This window comes from Mastigoproctus giganteus, chromosome 5, assembly GCF_048544385.1.
Source record: "Mastigoproctus giganteus isolate SK-2022 chromosome 5, ASM4854438v1, whole genome shotgun sequence".
Taxonomy (NCBI): Eukaryota; Metazoa; Arthropoda; class Arachnida; order Uropygi; family Thelyphonidae; genus Mastigoproctus; species Mastigoproctus giganteus.
This window is the reverse complement of record NC_143579.1, coordinates 202,720,777-202,747,569: the sequence shown is the minus strand read 5'-3', so window position 1 is coordinate 202,747,569 and position 26,793 is coordinate 202,720,777. Positions and strand designations below refer to the sequence as shown.

General features: G+C 35.3%; 1 protein-coding gene across 1 annotated transcript in view; it reads left to right on the top strand.

Moving 5' to 3' along the window:
- mRpL16 (mitochondrial ribosomal protein L16) overlaps positions 1-25,723 on the top strand; it is a 95,857-nt gene extending 70,134 nt beyond the window's left edge. The window contains exon 6 of the mRNA XM_090374333.1: positions 25,496-25,723. Coding sequence (XP_090230459.1) covers positions 25,496-25,690 — 195 coding nt within the window. The 3' untranslated portion in view covers positions 25,691-25,723. The remainder of the gene's footprint in view (positions 1-25,495) is intronic.
- Positions 25,724-26,793: the final 1,070 nt, after the last annotated feature.

Here is a 26,793-nt window from a genome sequence, read left to right as displayed (position 1 = left end):
AACAATAACAATATCAATTAAATTAATAATATAAAAAAACAAAACACATTTTCATTCATTTTTGTTTGTAAAATAATAAGAGAAGTTTACCTCAATATAATACATAGAACACTTCCATATGATACTCTCCAGAAATTAAAATGAAAAAAAAAATGGAAAATCCTACATTACCATAATTGCATTAAATCAATTTTTTATTTAATTTTTAATTGCATTAAATTGATTTTTAATTGCATTAAATTAATTTTTAATTATTTTTTACGGTAGTGTAAGATTTTCGATTTTTTTCATTTTAATTTTTGGAGAGTATCATATGGAAGTGTTCTACATATTATATTGAGGTAAACTTCTTATTATTTTACAAATATTGATATCAACATAGAAAGCATTGAGCATTCAGCTCTGGTTCATACTATCAAATTAATTTTTGTTAAAAAAAACAAAAAAAAAACAATTTTTTGCTACTAACAGTTAAATAAAATATTTTTTATTTAATGATTAATAAATAATTTAATTAACAACAGAAAATTATTGATTCAAATTGATTCAAATTATTTGCTTCCTTGATTTCATTATGGCAAAATGTGAAACAATATATTCAAATGATAAGCTTCTAAGCTTGTCACTTTCCATATATAAGATGGAAAGAAAGGAAGAAAGTTTGTTTTGAAGCATGGTTGTACGACATTCATTTTTTACCCTCTTAAGCCTGCTAAATGATCTTTCTCCAGAGCAATTAGTTATTATCAAGGTAAGAAAAATTCAAAATATAGTTTCAACATTTGTTAAAACTGACTGTATTTTGTCTTGAATTATTATAAAATTTATATGATAATTTATATTATCGTATAAGTTTTGATAATTGAACTGATTTGTTTGAGAATAATTTTTCTTTATATACAGATGAAAATGTTTTATATCTTCGTTTGAGTTATTATCTGTCTTTGGGGTAATTATTTACTAAAATTTTGAGAAATATTCTTATATACTTAAGCTGTTCTTTGTAAATTCTTTTCTGAAGAATCCATGATAGGAATGAAAGTTTTTATCGTAAATTTATTTCTTGCAGAAAGATTGTCAATATCATATGCACTTTTCTAGATCTTCTTTTCTTTGCATTCTTGTAATCTGTTATCTGGTAATTTTTCTTTTGCATTTCGTTAAAATTCATCGAAACTATTTCTGGTTTCTTTTATGAAATCTGATAAATATGCATACAGTTTTGAACATGTGCTTAATGATGTTTGATAATATTACATCTTGTAATATTTTACTGGTTTTGTGAAACTGTTCCAATACATAATTCCATAATACAAGCATAGTATGAATCAGAGTTGTACTACTCAATATGTTCTACGTTGATAATAATATTAGTAAAATAATAAAAGGAGTTTACCTCAATATAGTGCGTAGAACACTTCCGTATCATACCCTCCAGAAATTAAAACGAAAAAATCAACAATTTACCGGTACATTAGAGTAAAATATAAATAATTTATATAATCAATTTAACACAAATCAAATCAATTTAAAACAATTAAAAATCAAATTAACGCAATTAAAAAAATCTAACGAAAATATTCAAAACGATTTTCCTTCCTGAAGCTGACAACGCTTTCCGACCGTATGTCGTGATCACAGGAATGAAAATTACCGAATCGGGTTCAACCTCATACTTAAATAGAGATTATTTGTCTTCATGCATGCGCGTAAAGATCCACGCATCGGAGATCAAATATAGCCGCCGAACATTAACAGATTTCTCGTGTAATTTAATTTCAATGGTTTCTGCAATTAATAGTCGCGTATAAATTACGTTGAACGTTAAGTATTTTGGCCTCGTTAAATAAAAAAGTATGTTTTTCGTTAATGGCATGAAAGGCTAATTCTGATGCTGCTGAACGAGAAGCACGAACTGAGGCTTTTTGTTGATTTACACGAATATTAAGAGAAAATCAGGTTGAACCTTGATAAGACGAGTCGCAATCACCGCAAGAAATGTTGTATACCAGATCATTAATTTGTGTTGTGAACGCTGAAAGAACCGAGTGATTGTTCAGTATAGTGTGTAACTTCCGTATTGGCCTAGCTACAATTTTAAATTCAGTATCTTTAAAGAATCTGTTAAGCTGTTTGTGCCACTGTTCAACATATGGGACAGAAATAAAGTATTTTTTGATATTACTATTATTGATTGGTGTAGTATTTTGTATCTTATCCTTAGCTTGTACCCTCATTCGATTTATTGTGGTAATGGAATAACCCCTGTTTAAGAATCTGCTAGTTAATATTTGTATTTCTGAGTCCAAAGCAGAATCAGTCGTTGAATATTTATATGCATTAAGAAATTGATTAAAGATAATCGATCTTTTGTAGGTGAACGGGTGATAGCTATTATAATGTAGAAGCATACCGGTGTTTGTAGGTTTTCGATAGATGCTAAATTGTATTTTATTCGAGTCCCGGGTAAGCGTGAAAAATAGAAAGTTTAATGACTTTGTATCCGTATCCTCCCTTTCCAATGTAAATTTGAGTCTAGAATGAATATTATTAAACGAATGTAAAATGTCTTGGATAGTATTACTATCGGTAATAACTAGAACATCGTCTAAATACCTCCCATAGTATGTGATACTGGTTCGAAAAGGTGTCAAATGTATCTGCTCAATCGTTGAGAGATAGATCTCTGACATTAAGCCACTCAGGCTCAAACCCATTGGTAATCCAAAAATTTGTTTGTACACCTTGTCTCGAAAGGTGATGTAGTTAGCCTCAACCAACAGTTTAATTAAGTGAAAAATTTCCTTAATAGGTAGCTTCGTATAATTAATCGGTGTCAAGGTTTTATTTAACATATCCCAAATAATATCTAATGTGTATTCAACGTTTACATTCGTATATAATGAGGTAACATCTAGTGAGAATAAATTGTCATTGTTGCCGAGTCTACAGTCTTTAAGCTTATTAAATAATGTATCGTAGTTCTTAATCCCAAATTGTATTACCTGTCTAAAGGGTTTTATAATGTTATATACATGTGTGGCTAAGGATGAAAATGCTGAGTTCCTGTAGGAAACAATAGGTCGAATAGGAAATCCAGTCTTGTGTAATTTTACCTGACCGAAAAGTGCAGGAATATTGTATGTTCTGGACTTAAAATTTAATGAATGTCCAGCACAGGAATATATATGGCATATTTATTTTTTTCTAAAATTTTTTGCTGCATACCCTTATATTTCCCAGACATGTTGGCAGCATTATCATAGGACTGTCCTCTACACTTGCTAAAATCAATGTTACATTCATTTTTAATATAATTATCAACTTGGCCAAAGTTTCTCCGGAATGGTTTTCTTTTGGAATGAATGTTAAAAAAAAAAAGAATGTTGATACATCAAGTCAATCCGCCTTAGATGAACTTCGTTTATTTGTGTTACTTTAAAGTAAGTGTCAACTTTGGGTAAACTGGATAAATGAGCCTGTAATAACTTCTTATTCTTCCTCTTTTGATACCCGCTTTCAAAACAAACTTCTCTTTATGTTTAATCCTAAGAAAAATTCGTTTTAGATAAGTAAAAAAATGTAAAAACGAAATTTTTGAAATTTCAGTAAATAATAAAATAATTATTTACTACTGCTTTTATTACAATATTGAAAATGACATTATGCGAGTTAATTATTTATTTAGATTATTAAATTTATTATTTTATTATTGTCGATAGATTATTTTTATCTGTAAATTACGTTACATAAAATATTTCTAACTCGCTCACAGTTTAAATAAAGATATTATTTTATTAAATAATATTGTTTTAATAATATGTATATTATTGTTAAACTGTTCTTAAAAATCTTGCTCACTTTAACAAGATCACACATACATAAAACACTGAAAGCAAACTGCCTGACAAAAGATTAGCTACCCGATTTTGCACAACTTTCCCCTATAAGCAGTGCTGTAGTCATAAAATTAGCAGAAGGTATATGCTATGAATGTTATGAAAAGCAGAGTATACTGTGCATATCAGGCATATCAAATTTGCTTCAGTCGCATAGAATAAAACAAGCGATTTTTCAACATAATATTCTGTATTTTGGTAATCAGCATATGAAAATCTTCTGATAGTCAATGAAATTAAATTTTTACCGCATCACTTGGCAATCAACATTGAATTAAACAACACTGTAGGCATGTCCAGTTATGTTTGTTATACTTGCTGTTGAACGACAGAGAAGTGGTAAAAGTTTCCACTTTCCTAGTATGAAGATATACTACTTCTTTCAACTGCACGATACACTGCGTCCAGTTTTGGGGAATAACACAATCAAATTTTACCAAGAAAGGTTTAAGTTGTGTAAGTTGCAGCTTCTGGAGACTAGGTACCTGCAAGATCTAATTGAGGTGTATAAGGTCTTGAATGGATTGAGCAAGTTCAATGGATTCTTCCTCTTGCTCAGATTACTCACTTGAGGGGTCATAAATTCAAATTGAGGAAAGTACAGTAGATGTGCAGGAATTCACCTTTAGCCAGCTTAGTTGATAGTTGTAACAAAGCAAACATACATCTGTTGTAGTGGAGGTCAGCAACTTCAAGGCAGAACTAAACAAACATTTGGAGTGAATGGATGGGTGAAATGGGAAGGGTTTTTTTTTTTTTTTTTTTTTTTGGCCCATGCTATATAAGCTTGCTTTCTTGCATCATATGTGCTAATGCTAAATTGTGTTCTTTTTAAGACCTGATTTGTTTATTGTTTTGTAATACCTTTCTGAAAACGGCCTTTTGCTGTGATTTTTTGGGAATGGGCCATTAGGTCTACAACGTCCATGATGTAAAATAAATCTCTTCACATTTGTTGTTATTATGTCTGGATGATTAGCAATGTCACTTGGATATTGTTCACTAAATAAATTTTATAATAGTTATAGTTCATTGGTGTTCGTTTGGTTTTTACATTTATATCTGTAGTGTGTGCTGTAAAAGATGATGATGTTGATGCTGTTGTATATGTTGGTGTAGTAACAGAAGAGCTCATATTGCTCCCAGTGAAGAAAGAAGACAACTTCGGAATTGTATTCTTTTTTTCCCTTTTTTTTTTTTTTTTTTTCATTCTAAAAAGAAATTCTAAGGCAACAGACAAATTAGTAAAAATTTTCTTACATGTGGTGCTATAGCATTACATATTATTGAAGTACATTTTGTTCTTCGCAGTTTGAAGTCCTTACATTCCCTCTGTCTGAAAAATGAAATTTAAAAAGCTCACTTAAATGATCAACTACTCTTAATGCACAATGCACAGCTATTAAAAATGCAATGCTACTTTCTGCCTTGAAAGTAATCTTTGTACCTTCTGTATCGCCAATTTTCTTGAATGGCAATACTCTCTGATGCTGAAAACTAAAGGGCTCTTCGGCTTTCTTGTGCTTCATTTGTATTATGATGTCTTTCGATATCGCTTAATTTGGCTGTCAGCATGCATTTACAGTATTTACAAAAACATTTTAAATAATCACATCTAATTTGCAGAGACAGTTTTTATATTTAGTGTCTTTGAGTCATTGATCACGAAAGTGTTAAATACATTTTTTTGCTCATTTTCACAAAGGGGCAAAATTACACACTATAGTTTAATATGAAAACTGGCACCTCCGTAGCCAGGTGCAGCACACGCTTCTTGATTAGACCAGGGTTCGAGCCTCTGACCGCCAAATACAGAGGATGCAGAAGGTCAGGGAATGACCACCACATATCCTCAGCCCGAATAAAGGGTGAGGGTTGGCGTCAGGAAGGGCATCTGGCTGTAAAAATTGCATGCCAAAACAATAAAAACGCTGACCCCATATAATAATGGGAAAAGGCCAGGACAAAAAAAAAAAAAAAAAAAAAAAAGTTTAATATGAAAATTCACGAGCGAAAAAAAAAAAAAAAAATAGTTACCCACTCAAAGTAATTGAATCAACACAAACGAAAAAAGACAAGTTTTCGTTAACACCTATTCAGAACAGTGGTCTACATGCAGAAATGATTTAAGTTAATGCGCCTATGTTTTGGGCAGGATACTCCAGTATATTCGAAAATTGAACCAGCATAAAGCGCCCCTCTATATTAGGAAAGTTAGACTGCAGAATGTGGAATTTCAATGAAAGGAAGTTGAAGAGTTCTAAGTGATTGGTGGAAATTGATATTATAATATCTTTCTCTGATCGTAAATGATCCAGCGACATATTTTCAATAAAAAAAAAATTACTGACATCAGAGTAATAAAATTACACATTGCTCTGTAAAATTGTAACAAAATACAAAGAATAGTTATATATATATATATACACAGCAATGAGTAACATATATTAGTATCACAAACTTTACGTTTGATGATTGCTGACGCCATGGACCATTCATAATTTGTGATCGTGTAAACTTAGGAAAACTGAAATAATAAATTCACTTGCATGGAATAATAAAATCACTTAATACAAAATCACTACAAAGTTGGCATTGTATTGCGCACCTAAAGCAAATCAATGCATACTTCTCTATTCAGAGGTGCTTGTTCACTTATTGCAAAAGGGGAAAAAAAAAACAGGTGTGGACAAAGAAAAATAACTTTTTGAAATTCATATTATATATTTCTCTAATCTGTAAATAATCCTAAAACAAATTTTCAATAAAAAAAAATTGCTGACACCAGAGTAATAAAATTACAAATCATTCTGTAAAATTGTAACAAAATGCAAAAACATTAAAAAAAAATCAGCAACATATATTAGTATCAAAACTGGACAGCATTTGCGATTGGCGACATCATGGATCATTTATAATTTGGGAAACTAATGAAAACTGAAATAATAAATTTATTTATGTCTTCAGCCTTTCTATCACACGTTAGAAAGGAATGGTGGTAATGGGTAAATTTTTTTCGTCCTCTGAGAAACTTGTAGAATCAGGACTCTTGAAAATTTAGAATCACCGAATAGCACATTAGCATTAGTAGAGGCATATGATGCAGGAAAGCAAGCTTATGCAGCATCAGCCAAATAAAAAAAAAAAAAAAACTTCCACTTCACCCCTCCGTTCGTTCGAAATACCTGTCCAGCTGAGCCTTAAATTTATTTAGGCTATCAACTTTCACAACAAGGGATGGAAATCTGTTCCACCAACCAACTACCCGCTGGCTAAAGGCAAATTTCCGCACATCTATCCTACATCTGTCTTTCCTCAATTTGAATTTATGCCCTCTCAGGTGATTATTCTGAGCAAGAGGAAGAATCCCATCAGCATTGAGCATGCTCAAACCATTCAAGGCTTTATACACCTCTATCAGATCACCTCGCCAGTGCCTAGTCTCCAGAAACTGTAATTTGCAAAACTTTAAGCCTTTCTTCGTAAGAGCAACCCTTTGTTCCATTCACTAATCTTGTTGCCCTTCTCTGTACTTGTTCCAGCAGCTCTACATCCTTCTTGAAATGAGGCCTCCAGGTCTGTATACAGTACTCAAGGTGTGGCCTGACCATTGCCTTATACAAGGGAATAATCACCTCCTGCTAGAAAAATTCCTGTATATCATTGATAAGACACCATGAGCTACTCTTGCACCCGTCTGCACTGCTCAGAGAACTTCATATCTACCTGCACAATTACCCCCAGGTCCTTTTCATTCTCTACCACTGTGAGTGTAGTACTACAGAGTTGATACATTGCTCTGGGGTTGCTGTTTCCCATATGTAGTACTTTATATTTGTTAATGTTAAACTTCATTTGCCACCTCTCAGCCCATCTACTCGACCTTTCCAGATCCTGTTGCAGCAGCAATACGTCAGTAGTGTCCTTAACAACCCTGCCAACCTTTGTATCTTCTGCAAACTTGGACATTAAGCTTGATATACCATCATCAATATTATTTATAAATACAGAAAACAATAATGGACCCAACACTGAACCCTGAGGGACTCCACTAATAACATTAGTCCACGATGAGCAGTGTCCATTGATTACCACTCTCTGTCTTCTCCCACTCAACCATCCCTTTATCCATAGCAGCAATTTGCCTGCAATGCCACACTGCTCCAATTTGTGCAGCAGTCTTCCATGTGCAACAGAATGAAAAGCCTTTCTAAGATCCAAGTATATAATATCAAAGTTATTCCCTGCATCCAGTTCTTTTGTGACTGCATCATAGTTTGTATGTTTGTTTGTTATTTGGTTTTTAGGAGCATTAGCAACTAAGGCCATATTGCTCCGGGAATATGCAGTGGTCATTTCCTGACCTTTCCGCATCCTCCGTATTTGGTGGTGACGAGCTCAAACCCCAGTCTAATCAAGAAGCGTGTGCTACGCACTGCTGCTCCTTTCCACCTAGCTACGGAGGAGCCCTGCATCATAGTATCCAATCAAATTGGTCAAGCAAGACTTCCCCTTAACAAAACCATGCTGTGTCCGAGCTATAACTGAAGTCTTGTCTAGATGATCCTGCAGTGCTTCTTTAACCAGTGCTTCCATTAATTTTCCTGGAACAGGAGTTAAACTCACAGGTCTATAATTATTTGTATCACCCTTTGATCCTCCTTTGTGAATTGGGGTCACATTTGCACAACTCCAGTGTATGGGTACCTCCCCTGAGTCCAAGGAAGCTCTCATAATTATGGCTAAGGGTTTGCTTACTTTGCTTCCTCCATTAATATAACTCGATAGATAAACACAAGAAAGGCACCTGGGGTGGATGGGAATCCACCCCAGGTGCTTTTTTTGTGTTTATCTTTAACAATTTCTCCTCCACTTTACTCTCAGTTATTACAAGATTATCTAGCTTACTGCCAGAGTTGAATACACCTCTGGCATTCCCCTTGCTGAATAACTACTCGTGTGAATGTCGATGCAAAATATTCATTTAGTTTGTTAGCTACCTGAGCAGGATCATCAACAGTTGAACCATCGATATCAAGTGGACCAATCTGATTCATCCCCTTCCTTCTAGAGTTTACATAAGTAAAGAACTCTTTGCTGTTTTTCTTTGCATCCCTTGCCAAAGATTTCTCATAATCTGCCTTCGCCTGCCTAACCTCCTTTGTAACTTGGTTACAGATCAACTTATATCTATCATAGGCTTCTGTGTCACGTGTTAATTTATACGTATCCCATGCATTTTTCTTCTCTGCTATATGTCTCATTAGTTCATCTGACATCTATTTAGGCCTAAACATTGAACAATATTTCTTAGTTGGTATGTAAAGCTAGTAGCTTCCAAGATAAGTTCTTTGAATGCTTCCCATTTTGAATTTGCTGTTGGTAACATCATCAGTTGGTACCACTGTATAGAATTTAAGTACTGTCTCAGACCATCGTAGTCGCCTTTACGAAAGCAATAAACCTTCCCTTTACCTCTGATGGTAGTTACCTCTTTCAGTAAATCCCACTTCAGCACGCTGTGATCACTGCCACCTAGTGGTTCTCTATCTGCAGATTCTTAATGCATGAAGAATTACTACTGATAATCAAATCAAGAGTATTACTCCGTCTAGTTGCCTCCCGAACGTGCTGATGTAGAAAACAATCATCCAATAAATCCAGAAAAGCCTTACTAGTGTGTGAGTGACCAACCCACAAATTGCAGTCAATATCTGGGAAAGTAAAATCCCCCATTATAAGACTCCCTGATTTACTGGCCCACTCTATTTCCCTGTACAGTTTCTTATTATACTCATCAGAGTCATTAGGCCTATAACACACTCCTACTCTCAATTTTGATCTCGACTGGCTTCATTTCCTTGGATTTTATGTGTTTCTTAACTAATAGCATAACCCCTCTTCCCTTCCTATCCTGTCTCTCCTTTCTGTAACGTACTCCCCAAATTCCAGTTCTGCATTCCTTATATCTGTGTGACACCATGTATCTGATATCCCAACAATATCTGCCTTTGATGCTTTGACCAATACCTCAAATTCATCAGATTTATTTACCAAACTCCTAGCATTGGTGTACACATGCAAGGTGCAAGTATACATGCACCTGTTCTTTTTCTTAGCTACCCTAACACAACCCATGTGTTTACTTGTGCCACAATGACTCCCAGCAGTCTCTGAAATATCCTGCATCTTGTTTTCCAGGCTTCTGCTCATTCCAATAGAAGCAGTGCAAGAATCACTTTCACCTCTGCCAGTGGTTACTGTTAATCTATTAGTCCTTGTATCCTCCCCAAGCTAGCAGTTTTCTGACCCACCTAACACTGCCTCGATAGCATCAGCAAATATTCTTGCACCCTTTCTATTTAAGTGTATCCCATACCTGTAGAATTGTTGTTATTTGGTTTTTAGGAGCATTAGCAACTAAGGCCATATTGCTCCGGGGATATGCGGTGGTCATTCCCTGACGTTTCCGCACCCTCCGTATTTGGTGGTCACGGGCTCGAACCCTGGTCTAATCAAGAAGCGTGTGCTATGCACTGCTGCTCCTGCCCACCTGGCTATGGAGGCGCCTCCCTGTAGAAGCAGTCCCTTCTGTTAACAAGAACTTCTGTTCTTGTTAACAGAAGTACAGACCAGGCTGAAAAAAATTCTGCCCCTTGAGCCTTGCGCAATCTTTCCAGGGCCGAATTGATCGACAAGGCTCTCATCATATACTCCCTCCTATCGTGTCTGGGCAGAATTGCAGACACTTTCAAATTCAACCCTAATTCACGGCTTTTTTTTCAACAGTGACTTGTACTTGGTAAGTAATTCTGCCAGTTTCCTACTCTTAATATCATTAGTGCCAACATGTACAACTATATCACCTTTTGTGCCCTTAAAAGATGATATCCGCTCTACGTCATCAACCTTTGCACCTGGCAGACATACCCTGTCCTATTCCACCTATCCTTTTTACAAAGCATGTTCCCAATTTTCCTGACAATAGAGTCACCAACAACTACTAGTTCCTGTGGGACCAGCGCATTCTGCCTTGGGGTTTGCCACTGTGTTGCGTGATGACCAAGTGCAAGCTCTGGCATTGATGTGGGCAGCTGAGAGCTTGATGGGCCACTCACTTTAGATCCTTCGAGGGCATCCACCTTGTCCTTCAAGCTCTCATAAGGCCCATAACAACACTGAGTTGTCGCCTGATTTCATTACACTCCTTGCATCACGCACACACAAAGACATCCCTCATGGCAATATCATGTCTCGTACCAGATTGCTCCACAAACATCATGCAAACAGTGCATTTTAAAAGGCTGCGATTCAGAGAGCAACTGCTTCCCCTCAGTTCTCCTCTGAGCCACAGCACTCTCATTAGCTTGAGCCTTTTGTTGCTCTGGTCTGAGTCATGATTTCAATTTAATTTCAATAAAATTTCAATTTCTGTACAAAATTATAACCCTAAACTTGTATCCCAACACAGTTATAACGCTATATATATTTTTCAGTATCAAATATTATCTATGAGTTCCGTTTATATAACTTCCGTATCAAGTTATGTATTAATTATGTTACATTTGTAATCTAAGTCGTTATATGTATTTAGTTAAAAGTACAATTTAATTGACAACAGAGTTTAACAAAATTAATAGATTTTGCTGATTAATTGACAATATTATATACTATACTATTATATACTATACTAACGTTATCTAGTTCGGGATATGACGTATCGTATAACAATGGCGCAAGTTACGAACGGTTAATCTACGGACACTTAAGTATTAATTAACTTCCAAATCTCACTGTCTCAATTCAGAATAAACTAACATTCCTGACTAGGTCTATAAGCTACTTATAGAAAATAATTTGATGTATCAATTGGTCAATAAAGTGGCTAAATATGGCTAGAAAACTTCTCGTTCAGCGGAGCTGCAACTTGTAACACGTGGATATGATACCCTTACCGATACTTTTATGCAATTACAAGGCCGAGTAAAGAATAAGTACACCAGATTAATCAGAAAATCACAAAATAATGCTATACTACTAAATTTAAATCAAAAGTTTTAGAGAAACAATAATTTCAAATCAATAAATAAGGAAATCCACTTAGCGGCTTTGAACACGTCTGGCTCCCACTAGCCTCGTCAGCAGACTCCTACATGATGCTGGATAACAGCTGCAGAATGTTCTCTGCCAATAAAACAAATGAAAATCTCTGTGATGGCTGAATTTTTTTTTTTCGTTTTCCAAGTTAGGGTGCTCTCATGTAGAACTTCGGTCCTTGAGGTTGTCACAGACATTCTCTCAGATATGCCAGACAAGCTGTTCTTGCAACCTGGGAGTCTAAAACGCTGATGGAACTGATATTCGGGTGACACTCAAGTCAAAGTGGACCCAATTTCGGCGAAGTCCGGACGGTCTATGACAGCCAAATCCTCTGCTTGCACCTTCACGATGGTGGGACTTTTAGTAATCCTGGGTATAACCTTCATGCACAAGTACATGGTGGGTGATCACCCAGGTGTGAGCCAACGTAAGCAGGGGTCGAGGTGTGGCGCCCACACCACATGGAGGAACGCCGCCCCTCTATGTTACCAGGCAGTACTAGGTGGTAGATGACTCTCATCAACCGGTGAAATACCACCACTTTGCTTATTGGAGGCTTGAAGTGGTGGAACCCATGTTTAGTCTCTAGAGCTAAGTTCCGGCCAACCCTTCCCTATCTCTTCCATCATGCAGTATGATTGATGATTTTTGAGGTTATGATGAATGTCGTGGCGAGATCCAATATTCCTTACATTTCGAGGGTACAGCTCTAAAACGGTGTTCGCAGGCCGGCCGCTAGTTAGTACACCGGACTGAACCTATTGGTAACTCTCTAGGAAGCTTCCGGATCAGCTAGTGTATAATCTTGCTACCTCTACTCTGCCAGATAGTGACTGGAGGGAGTCCGAGTAGTGTGTATGCGGGGAGCATTGTCGAGGCCACGTTATGTCAAGGATCTGGGTATATTCTTACCATGCGTACACCATATCCAAAAATTTCATTACTTCATACAGCATGTCCCACCCACCTTTTCTTACTATTGAATACACCATGAATTGTCAAAATAATAGAGCAAGCTTATCTGCGAAAAGATCTAAACCTCCCAAGGACTTCCTAATTCATTTCACAAATATACGTGGTCTCAATTCTAATCTCAACGATGTCCATTTCCACTTGCTGTCTTCCAAACCCCATGTACTTTTTCTGACTGAATCTCAGTTATCAGTTGATTCAACTACTGCTCATCTCAGATGTCCAAATTATTTGCTGTATGATTCCTTTCGACTCAAAGGTGGTACTTGTGCATATGTCCGTTCTGATATTCCCTGTCAGAGACTTGGCAATTTGGAATCTCCTCTCTTTGATCTTCTCTGGCTTAAAATCTCTCTACCTCATTGTGTCAAATTCATCTGTTGTCTCTACCGTTCTCAAAACTCCACTAATCACTTGGAGCTCTTTGACTTCCTCTCTTTGCAACTTGACTTTCTCCAGTCCAACTTTCCTAACAGTGAGGTAATTTTCCTTGGTGATTTTAACGTTCACAACTCCAGCTGGCTTCCGTTTTCTAGTCACACCGACCCAGCAGGTCGAGATGCTGAGGCTTTTGCAATTACTAATGACCTAGCACAGATTGTTCATTTACCTACAAGAATACCGGACAATCCTAATCATACAGCCAATACGCTTGATCTTTTTCTCACAAACAACCCTTCTAAGTACAAGGTTGAAGTGAGAGGTCCTTTAGGCACTTCAGATCACAACTTGGTGATTGTCTCTTCTCCAATGGAACCTTTATCTCATGGCTATTCCCAACCTCGTATTGTTTGGCATTACAAGAATGCAAAATGGGACGACCTGCGAGACTTCTTTTCTTCTTTTCCTTGGTCTGATTACTGTTTCAAAACTTCTGATGTCAACGTTTGCTCAGATCGTGTCAGTGAAATTATTCTTGCAGGAATGGAATCCTTTATCCCACACTCCACTTTAAAATCTCGTCCTTTATCTAAACCTTGGTTTTCCAATAAATGTGCTAAGGCTGTCCAAGAGAAGAACGTTGCATATCGTAATTGGCTTGTTTCTAATTCTTCAGTTTCATTTTCTGCCTACACCAAAGCTCGCAACAATTGTAAAGCAGTTATTAATCAGTCCAAACTAGAGTTTGAACAGGCTAAGAGTAGAAAACTTGCTTCTTGCCCTAATGGTAGCCGAGCATTCTGGTCTATTGCCAAAGCTTTTGCCCATCTCTGCTCCCACCTCTGTCCAAACCAGATGGTTCTGTTGTCACTTCAGCCAAGGATAAAGCTGACCTGCTAGCATCCCATTTTTCTTTGAGCTCATGTATTAATGATCTTGGTAAAACACCTCCCGCCATTCCTAACACGCTCCATTCAATGCCTCCTGTGGTCTTCCGTCAAAAGGATATCAGAAGGATTTTGATGAATCTTGATGCTAAGAAAGCTCCAGGTCCTGAAGGTATTTCTCCACTTGTTCTCAAAACCTGTGCTCCTGAACTTACTCCTATTCTTTGCCGCCTTTTTTCACTTTCTTATTCCAAAGGTGTTTTTCCTTCTGCTTGGAAATTTGCTCATATCCAGCCAGTTCCTAAAAAGGGTGACAAATCCCTCCCATCCAATTATCGTCCCATTGCAATTACTTCTACTCTTTCTAAAGTAATGGAGAAATCAATTAACCGCCAACTCTTAAACTACCTAGAAACCTTCCGTCTGATCAACGATCGCCAGTATGGATTCCGTCAGTGTCGATCCACTGGTGATATTCTGGCTTATGTTACCCATTTATGGACTAATTCAATGGAAAGGTTCGGTGAAACACAAGTAGTTGCTCTTGACATCTCAAAGGCTTTTGATCGTGTTTGGCATAAAGGTCTTCTAAACAAGCTTCCATCTTATGGTTTGCCAACTGTTTTTAGTAATTGGTTATCCAGTTTTCTCTCTGATCGCTCACTGAGGGTGATGGTAGATGGCTCTCTGTCTTCTCACTTCTCCACTAATGCCGGTGTCCCCCAAGGTTCAGTTCTTTCCACCACTCTTTTCCTCTTGTATATCAATGACCTTCTTCCATTGACTGGAAATCCTATCCATAGTTTTGCCGATGATAGCACATTGCATTCAACTTTCCATTTTGAGAAACCTTGTCCAGCTCAATCAGCTTCAAGTTCTCGAAAATCTGCTGCCAATTCCTTAAATGCCGATCTTCAGGTAATTCTCCAGTGGGGCAAAGACAACTTAGTTGATTTCAACCCTTCTAAAACTCAATCTTGTCTTATATCTCGCAAAAAGGATTCTTCTGCTCCTATGCTTATCTTTAGTGACACTCCGATTTCTAGGCAAAATGATATATCTCTTTTGGGTATTACCCTGACTTCTAATCTCTCTTGGCACAAGCACATTACAAATATTGCTTCCTCTGCATCTAAAAAACTTGGTTTTCTCTTTCGCTCTCGGCATTACTTTTCTCCCAAACAGCTGCTCACTCTGTATAAATCGCAAATCCGCCCTGCCATGGAATATTGTTCCCACATCTGGGGTGGTGCCCCCAAAACCTCTCTTAGGCTTATTGATTCCATTCAGAAGAGGGCAGTTAGGTTAATTAATGATTCATCTGTAACAGAGTCTCTCCACTCGCTTTCTCATAGACGCACTGTTTCTGCTGCATGCCTCTTCTACAGATACTTCCATGGGCACTGTTCTTCTGAATTGGCTTCTATAATTCCCGCTCTCTCTCTTTCAAAACAGTCCGAACACGTGCCGCCACCAGCCAACATCCATTTACTGTCCAACTTCAAACCCACAGAACCAACTTTTCATCTTCCTCATTTATTCATTCAACTGCCATTTTCTGGAACAACCTTCCTTCATACGTATTTCCTGAAAATTACAATCTACAGAAGTTCAAGTCCAATATCAACAAATATCTTCTTTCGTCTTCTCAACCTCCAACCCAAGCACGGTACTAAGTACTATAGGTTATAATACCTCTCGTGTTTGGGGTTCTCATAAAAAAAAAAAAAAAAAACACACAGGTGGTATGCTTACTTGGGACCAGCAGCTACAGGTAGCCTAAATGAACAATGTAAGTCAGTGGGAGTGCATACAGTAACAGCATGTAGACAGCGGCATTGCTTCTTGTGTTAATCCCCCAGCTTACCTCAACAAATTAAGCTTGCTGATTCCCAAGGAAGTACAGATATCACTCAACTGGGTATGCATTGCTTGCATCTCTGGCCTTTAGGCAATTATTAGCACTACTGTTACTGTAAAACACAAGAATTCATGGTGGCATAAAGAAAATCTGTAATCCAGAAGTTTTAAGCATGGATACTGAAATTTTGATTTCAGACATTTATGGATTTATGTAAAATGTGCAATACGGAACAAAAGTGTCAACCGGGTATGCGTTATATATAAAAAGGAATACCGTAGAGAAATGTTAGCAAGAAAAAATATTGATACCATTTATTATTCGAATTTGAATATAACATTTTTTGATTTATTCTGATATATTTAAAAATTGCCCTTTATAAACCATCCAATTTGTTACATAAATTATGATATTAAAAATTTGTCTACTATAATGTATGGGGATCAGGTATACCCATCAGTTCCTTATTGTTTTTAAATCTTGAAAAGAAAAAAAAAAAAAAAAAAAAAAATTAATCAGTATGACAAAGAAGAAATGGTTTTGGAATATGTAAAATAAACATTTCATTACTTCAGTTTTTAGATTTATACTTATTCTGTTTCTAAAAAAAATCACATTGAATGTTTATCATTGATTTTTTGTAAATAAATGTCTTTTTTTTTTAAGATGGCCTGTGCCGCCATCTATTTTCTTTCTTCTATATAAGCTGATTCAGCTTACAGTATGTCAGTGGTGTGGCTCTGCTTGAGAGTGCTGTCTGTTCTATAATTTATTTTTCGCTGCATAAGGACCACCGCCGTGCAAATCGTCTGCATTGGAGGATCGATTGGAGGAGGGAAGGTGATTTGGTACTTCGATCTTTTCACTATTGCGACGATTTGTATAGCGATTGAAATGCAGCGATTCCATGACCATTATTGGCCTCGTGGTCCTATGGGGCATAATGGTCAGTCTTCGTTTGTTCGTTTATTTGGTTATTTTTATGTTAATTTTCGCTCTACAGTTTTTGCCATACTACTGGCTTATGCTTTATTTTATTTCATTTAAAATATATTTCGGCTTCATATGGAGGAATTGCAAGTCGCTGCCTCTAATGAATGCTCAATTATTTATTTATTTTATTATAATTTAACTTTTGTCAATATTTAATGGTAGTGTATATATATATATAAAAATTATTTTATATTAAATATATATATATATGTGAGGTAGAATTAATAATTCTGTTAAAAAGTGTGAAGCTGGATATGTATAAATTACACAAAATGACAAAACTAATAGAAGGACAGCAGAAATTGGAGATGTTGAAGGCCTGAGGAAGAGAAACAATGTGAATTGTTTAATTCATTATTTCATTGTGAAAACAATGAAATAATGAATTAAGCAAAATTATAGGCTGAATTGAATAGCCAATTACAGAGAAGGGAGCTGTAAAGCAAAAATAATTAAATTAATATATGGAGTAATGGCCAACATCAAATATGGGTGGGCAATTTTGGTCCAAGAAAGGGGCAGAGAAATTATAAAATTAAAATCTGATGTTATTTAAACATCAAATTATTTTTAGCTAACATCAGATTTCACTTTTATAATTTCTCTACCCCTTTCTTGGACCAAAATTGCCCACCCGTATTTGATGCTGGCTATTACTCCGTATATTAATTTAATCACTTCTCTCTAAGTTTTGTAATTTATACACATCCATCTTCACACTTTTTAACAGACTTGTTAATTCTACCTCACATATATAAATTTTTATATCCTTTGCTGCTGCTTCGTGCACCCAAGTGCAAATGTCATATATATATATATATGGGGGAGAGTCTTTCCCCCATATATATATTGAAGAAATATATATAAAAAAGCGGAAAATGAAAGTGGTCATCTTATTCTTCCTTCTTTCTCCAAACTTATTATTTTTACAGTTTATATATATATACACATGTTGGAATGTGCACTGAAATAAATGAAAGTGGAAGGGAGAAATGTTTATTGAAGGTGAAAAACTTTAAATTTATATCAATGAAGAAAAATATTAAAGCAGCGAAGTCTTCATATATATATATATATATATATATATATACGTGATGTGAGGTACATAAAGTATATAACAGAGTTAATATTTGTATTATGCTGTTTTTTATTAATATTTGTGTACGGTGTTTATGGATTAGTGCCATTTGCTGTGGCAATACATACAATGCCGATGCGACCATAATGTAATATATTATTTGTTAGCATGTATGTGTTAGTATGTGATAGGGTTACCAGATTTAAAATCAAAAGCTAGGACAAAATAGGAAAAAACTAGAAAATATTTAGTTTTAGAAATGAGGACAATTTAAAAATTATATTTATTACTAAAAATTACGATACAATATTTATTGTTACTGCCAATCATTCTCGGTAAGTTTGGATTACAAAGTAAGTAATTATAAAACATTGGGTTCGAGAGAGATTGTAGAGGTTTCTGATCTTGTCCGAGTGTCACTGAGTTCGAGAGAGACGTAGCGAAGTCATAATTTGATTTGTGTAATTTTCAGGTAATACAGTCCACTTAATGCAACTGGCACATTAATTTTATTTATTCTGTTGTATTGACCAAAGGTGCAAAAGCACAGAATATTTAATGAAAATTTATTTTACGAGATGATTTTTTTTTTTATTATTATTATTATTTATAAAAAAACTAGGATAAAAGTGTAAAATCTGCGGGACGTCCTCAGAAATGGGGAAGTTTGTTAAACCTGTATGTTGCGGAGATTTAAGTCTTTAAAAAGAAAGATTGCACAGAAAAAACTATATTATCGTTTTTTGTACAATTCTGGTGGTTGACACTAGAAGAGACTCCAGGATTGTTCAGCATGGGACAATATATTTATGTATATAATTCTATCTTAAGTTCAAAATGTATTATTTTTTGTCTTTTATTATTATGCTTTTTACTTCTTCAGTTTGTAGCTATGCTACCTCTTCTTTTCTAATTTATTTTTTTCCCCATTCTTCTCAACTGTTATCAATATGCTTATTATCAATAACACTTATTTATATATAGCTTCTGAACACTGCAACTTCAAGCTTTTTTTTTTTTTTTTTTTCTTTCTTTGATAAATTTTAAATTCTTTGCCTGCAAAAATATTCCTTCCACTTTCAATTATTTCAGTGCTCATTTTAACAAATATTTTATCGAAATGTCCTGCGATGGGCATTAGTAAACAACCTGCTCCCTCTCTTTTCCCCATAATTATTTATCTTTTGATAAGTTTTCACCTGAAAATTATGGGGCACCTGCTGAATTGAAGGAGGGGTTGATTGGCAATTTTACGGTCCAGCTTACCTGAGAGTTAAAGGGATTAACATTCCGCAATACAGTGGTGCCTGTAAAGCCTTCCCCTTTGCATAGTGAGAAGTTGCACTGGTCACTGCTTCTATGTGTTCATACCCAGTGAGAAGCTTCAGCTGCATGTCACTGCTGGTTCCAAGTAAGCAGTCACCTGCATTCTACATGAGAGCACTCTTACTTCTGCAAGCAGTCATAAACAATGCTCAATTTGAATATGAGGAGTACAAAGTATATAGGAAGGACAGGAGGACTGGTGAGGTTCTGCTTTTAGTTAAGAAGCATATTAAAATATGAAGCAGTGCATCCATTCGACATGGATGACCAGTGCAATGTTGGGTCAGTTTGGTGCAACGTAAGCACTGGAAAAGCAAAAATGAGAGTAGAAGAGTGCTATAATCCTAATGACTGTGATAAGTATACCAAACAGCTATACAGTAAATCAGAATGTCTTATAGTGTGAGATTTTAAATTTCCAGATATTGACTGGAATTTGTGAGTTGGTCACTAACATATTAGCAATACTTTAGTAGATTTATTGGATGATTGTTTTCTACAGCAGCATGTTAAAGAGGACAGAAGGAGGAGGAGGAAGCAATACTCTTGATCTGATTATTAGCAGTGATTCTTCAAGCATTAAGAATCTGCAGATAAAAGACCCACTGAGTGGCAGTGATCACAGTGTACTAATGTTGAATTTAATTAAAGACATAACTACTGTCAAGGGTAAAAGGAGAGGCTTTTTGCTTTTGTAAGAGTGACTACAGTAGTGTCAGACAGTTTTTAAACTGATGATGTTGCCAACTGCAACTTCTAAATATCAAGCATTCAAGTAAGTAATCACAGAAGCTACTATGCTTTTCATACCAACTAAGAAATACTGTTCAAGGCTTAGACCTAAATGGATGTTAGATGAACTCATGAGACTTGTGGAAGAGAAGAAAAATGCATGGGATGTATATAAATTATCAGGTGATACAGAAGCCTATGGTATGTATAAATTAGTCTGTAATCAATCACAAAGGTTAGGCAAGCTAAGGCAGATTATGAGAAATTTCTGGCAAAGAATGCCAAGAAATTCAGCAAAGATTCTTTGCTTATGTTAACAGCAGAAGGAAGGTGCCGAATCACATTGAGCACTTGATGTCAATGAATAAACTGTTGATGACCCTGCCCAGGTTGCTAAAAAATGAATAGGTATTTTGCATTTACATTCACACAGGAGGAACTTTTTAGCGAAGGGAGATGCTAGAAGTTTATTAAATTCTAATGGGGATCTAAATGATTTTGTAATAACTGAAAGAAATGTGGAAGAGAGATTGTTGAAGCTAAACATAAAAAAATAATGTAGGTAAGGGAAGTCGGCAAGATGGATCCGTAACCTCAGCACAAGGATTGGCTCCAAGGACTGGGCTGGTCGGGCTGGGGTCCAAAGCAGGTATGGCACTGCACCGGGACTGGGCAAAACTGTCCAATGATGGACCGGTTGAGCCCAGACCAGCGTCGGGGCCTTCTCGTGGAATGCCTCAGCTGCGCAGCATGCCGAGTGGCCCGCCTGGCATGGCTGTTTCAGTCGGCAACTAACAGCCAACTGAGAACTGGCACGGACTAGGGGAATCCGACTGTCTAATTAAAACATGGTGGATGGAATCTATGCAGTTATATTAAGGGAGGCAGCAAAGGAGGTAAGCAAACCCTTAGCAATAATTTTGAAGCATCCTTGGATACAAGGGCGGTCTCTATGTACTGGAGATGTGTGAATGTATTCCCAATTCACAAACAGGCATCTAAAGGTGACACGAGTAATTATAGGCCCGGTAATTATAGTTTACACGAGTAATTATAGGCCCAGTAATTATAGTTTAACACAGGCCTGGGCAAACTATGGGCCGCATGCGGCCCGTGAGCTTTAATTGTATTTTCGAAAAAAGTTTACTTATTTTATGCCTTTTGCGACGCCTTTTTGAAAAATAAATTTGTATATGTAATACATTATAGAATTTGTCGACTTGTAAATTGTTTTATCATCTGTGTATTGTTCAAATTGAGATAGAATTTGAAATTGTGCGCAAACCGGAGCGAGCCAACGGGCGCTTTTATAACAGTAATTTGCAATTATAAACTAACCGCGTGAAACTACGGTAACAGACAACCGGTGATGGTGACAACAGCTTTGCTGCGGTGGCGGAGTAATAGGATAGGACTGCTGACTGGCCGCAGTCCCAATCTGTTTTCTCTGACGGTCATCCCACAATTAGTTTTTTTGCGTTATCTTCAGTTATTATCTTGGTGCCAGTAGCGATAAAAATAATATTTACGCTCTTTTAAAAATGAATAAAAAACGAAAAATTCAATAAGAGCAACGTGTCTTCAGTGAAGAGTGGAACACAAAATATTTTTTTGCTAACATAAATAACGAGACTATTTGTCTCATCTGCCGGGAGAGTGTCTCAGTGTTGAAAGAGTACAATATTAAAAGACATTTCACTACTAAACATTCCGAATATGGTGCCAATTTAACTCCGGAAGCGAGAAAGAAAACTACTGATGGATTGATTCAAAATTTATCTAAACAACAAAATGTGTTTATGCGGCTAACTGAGGAACAAGAAGCTACTATAGAGGCAAGTTTTGTTATTTCTCATATAATTGCAACAAGCCTTTTTGTGATGGAGACTATATTAAAGAATGTATGACTGAAGCTTGTGGAATTATATGTCCTGACATTAAACAAAAATTTAAGAATATAAGTTTATCTCGGCGAACCGTAGTAAGAAGAATTGAATGTATCGATACAAATTTGAATGAGCAATTATTATTGGTATTAGAATCCATAACATGGTACTCGATAGCTCTCGACGAAAGTAACGACCAAAAGAATACTGCACAGTTATTAATTCTAATACGTGGATGTACCTCTAATTTTGAAATTATTGAAGAGCTTCTTTCAATGGAATCTCTTAAAGCCCAAACAACGGGAGCTGATATATTTGAAAAAGTTGAAAAATGCTTAAGATATAATTTACAATGGAACAAAATGGTAAGCGTAACAACTAACAGAGCACCAAGTTTGACAGGTAAAAATGTTGGAGCGTTAAAAGAAAATTCAGGATAAAATTTGTGAAAATTATCCTGATTATAATGTAATTACAATTCATTGTATTATACATCAACAAGTATTATGTAAAAATGTGTTAAAAGTTGAACATGTCACATCTTGTATTATTAAACTAGTAAATTTAATACGATCAAGGGGCGTGAAACACAGACAATTCGTTAATTTTCTTCAAGATATCGAATCCGAATACACAGATATTCCTTATCATAGCCAAATTCGATGGTTTAGCTTAGGAAAAGTTCTTCGGCGAGTATGGGATCTTAAAGATGACATCATTCTATTTTTAAAACTGAAAAATATGGACTTTCCCGAATTAACTGATAATAACTGGATTTGTGATTTTGCGTTTACCCTGGACATCGTGACACTTAAATACTTTCAACACCGTGTTACAAGGGAAAAATTTATACGCCCATGATATGGTAAAAAGTTTGAATGGATTTCAATCAAAACTCCAGTTGTTCCTTCGACGTTTATTGATTAACAAGGTAGACCACTTTCCAACTATGAAGTTGCTGAAGATTCCAGAAAATAAATTTGAAAAATATTGTGAAATTATCAACGCTTTGAATGACGACTTTTCACAAAGATTTGGCGACTTCTGAAAAATTGAGACAAGTTTGGCAATAGTGCACGACCCATTTTGAATAGAAATTGATAGTGCACCGAGTGAACTACAGCTTCAGATTATAGATCTGCAGTGTGATACCGATTTAAGGGAATTGCAACGTCGTGAGGAAATCTGTAAATTTTACAATACTCTTAATTCGGACAAATTCAACGAACTTAAAGATTTTGCCCGAAAAATGTTGGTTATTTTTGGATCAACCTACATATGTGAACAAACATTTTCCATCATGAATCTAAATAAAAATTCTTTACGATCAAGCATCACCGATGAACATTTACAAGCAGTTTTAAGAATCTCAACTACAAAATTAACACCCGAAATTAAAAAAAATGGTAAAAGATGTAAAACAGTTCCATTCATCTCATTAAATTCTTGGTTGTTAGAGAATATTTTTTTTATGTTATATTTCTTCTTCATGATAACAAATAATATATATCTAAAAATAGTATTTTACTTGCGGCCCGCCTTCTTTTTGAATTCCTATTGTGGCCCTTCAGCCCAAAAGTTTGCCCAGGCCTGGTTTAACATGTCTTCCAGGGAAAATAATGGGGTTGCTGTTTAAAGAAGTAATGCAGGATCATCTAGATAGGAATGCAATTATACTGCAGTCACAAAATAGATTTCTTAAGGGGCAGTCTTGTCTGATCAATTTGACTGGATGCAATGACCAAAGAACTATGCAAAAAATAATTTTGATATCATATACTTGAATTTTAGGAAGGCCTTTTATACTGTTGCACATAAGACTGCTGTACTAACTGGAGCAAGTAGTGTTAAGGGTAGGTTACTGCTGTGGATAAAGAGATATTTGAGACAGTTTATAGTTGGGAGAAGACAGAGTGGTTGTCAGTGGGCACTGCTCTTCATGGACTAATGTTATTAATGAAGTCCCCCAGAGTTCAGTGTTGGGTCCATTGTTGTTTCAATATTTAAAAATGATATTGATACAAATGTTGGCAGGGTGATTAATGATAGTAATAAGTAATAAAGGTATGCTGCTGCAACATCTAGAAAAATTAAGTGGATGGGCTGAGAAATGGCATATGAAGTTGAACATTGACAAATGCAAGGTACTGCATACTAGTAGCAGTAATTCCAGATTAACATATCAGTTGTATGGTACTACACTCAGAGAAGTGGAAAATGAAAAAGATGTGGAGTAATTGTGCAGACAGGCTTTCAGGACATTTAGAGGGTGATTGACTGTTGGAGCAAGCTTCCATCTGTTGTTGTGGAAGTGGGTGGTTTGAGTAAATTCAGGGAAGAAGCAGACAAGAGGGTATGGATGGGTAAAGTGTGCAGGATTTTTTTGGCTTATGCTTTATAAGCTTGCTTCCTTGCATCATTTGGCATTACTAATACTAATGTGGAAGTGAGAAAATAAATAGGTAAAAACAAATAAATTTAAATTAAACAAATTTCAATAACAGGCCATATGTTAAAAGCTTACTCTCATCTCTTTTTGTCAATGTAGAAATTTAAGTGAAAAGTTCAAAAAGGTTCAATTCATGAGCAATACTCACTCCTTTATTGAGTTCATCGGTAACGTGTGACAGACACATGGTTTTTATCTTTGAAACTCTGAGAGATCATAAGTCAGGGTATTCCCTAATAGAGATATGTGATCTTGTCTAGAAATCCAACTGTCTGTATTTCAAGCTACTGTTTTCTCTGAGCTACTGTATGCCAAAGAACGATGACACCGCAATTGAGAACTGCTGATCTCTGACAACATAATTATTTTCATAATTATTTATTTAAATAATCAACAGTAATAGACAAAACAGTGGTGTAAGTGAAGAGGTTCGAGAACATGATTGAAATAAAAAGGTTGAAAAAAGCCAGTTATATATAAGAATGTTTGTTATATCCTTTTGATATTTTGAATCAGAATTAATGCCTTTGCCAATTCAATGACATTTTATTCAAGAAATTATAATCAATAAAATTAATTGAGGTTTGTCGAAGAGGAAAATATGCATTTCTGCTTACTAGATGGTCTGCATATGTTTCCAGTTAGCAACTTGTAAGATTGATCATCAGCAGGGCTGAGTAAAAGTTGCCTAAAAAACATATTAAGAATGATTTCTTTTATTGATCTCACATGGTCATTGGTGTTAGCCCAGGTTTCATCAGGCTGTTCTGGGAATAAAAGGAATGCTTACTGTTTGAAAAATCTGATTTAATTAAATTATATTTTAAAAATCATTATACTTATTTTGTTTTCATGACTTTTTTTTTTTTCTTTTTTTTCAGCTTATCGGGCAATAGTCTCTAATGGTGTTAAATTATTTTTAATTTCGTAGGTGGTGCATAAATTACCATGTGATGCTTTGGCTGTTTCACAGGAAGTGTTGGAAAAATTAGAAGAAGAAGAAAAAGAACTGCAAAATAAAAACATTAATCCATTTACATTTGAAAGTGCTATTAAGCAGAACAGACAAGGATGTAATATTTGGATTAGTGATTATGATCGAATTTGGCGTGGAAAATATTTATAAAGAACAACTTTTAAAATCAAAGTTCAGCACTACAGTTTAATATAGAGTACTGTATTTGTTGTTAAAATTCTCATTTTTTTATGTACAAAATCATGAATGCAAAATTAAATTAATGAATTAATTAAGTGTGATAAGTTACTTATTCAAGTCTTCTAGCATGTAAAGTTAGGAACAGCTACCAAATCTTTCCTGGTTTATATCTTTTTATATCTTATACAGTAAAATGCACATGATGAAACCAGTAATGTGGTTTAATTAGTTTTGATTTTTAATTTAATTAATACTGATATTAAAATTACATTATTCTACACAACTTTACCCATTTTATTTATTTATTTTTTGTTGTTTAATTTTTGACAATTTCACTCTGATATTGGATGATCAAGTCAAAACCAGTTTGTTTTTACAGAACTTCAAAATTTTGTCTAGAAAGTAAATCCACAGTCCATTGCTATTGAAAATTGACTATAGGGAGTGCAAAAAAGGTTAACTATTTATTGCCATTCCAAAACTACTGAATAGTCACAAAATATTAAGGGTATGACTGCTTATGTATCTTTTTTAGGATGCATCCACTCAATAATTAAAAAAAAAAAAAAAAAATTCACAATACAAAGCATCATAAATAACTCAAATGTGAGCATAAAGGAATGGTCAGAAAAGTGGTAGTTACATTTTAATGTTACAAAATGCAAGGTTTTGCACTTGGAAAATAGCAATACCAAAATGACTTGTAAATTAAGAGGAGTTGAGTTCAAGACTGGAGAGGAGGAGGAGAGAGATTTTGAGGATTACTATCCATCATTTATAAGCATTTTCCTGTTTATAAATGATGCTAGAACTAGGGGACATAAATTCAAATTACTGGGGGAGCACTATATTATAGAAAATTTTCTTTTGGCCAACAAGTTGTGAATCACTGAAATAAGTTACCTACATGGTAAATGAGGTTAAAAGTTTGGGAAAAAAGTCAGGTAGGCCAGCTTATGTGATGGGTAGAATATATAAGAAAGGTTTTATTTATTTATTATTATTTTAAATTTTATTTTGCTGGCACAACTAAAGCCTAGAGCGTTCTTGCATCATATGGCAAATACTAGTAA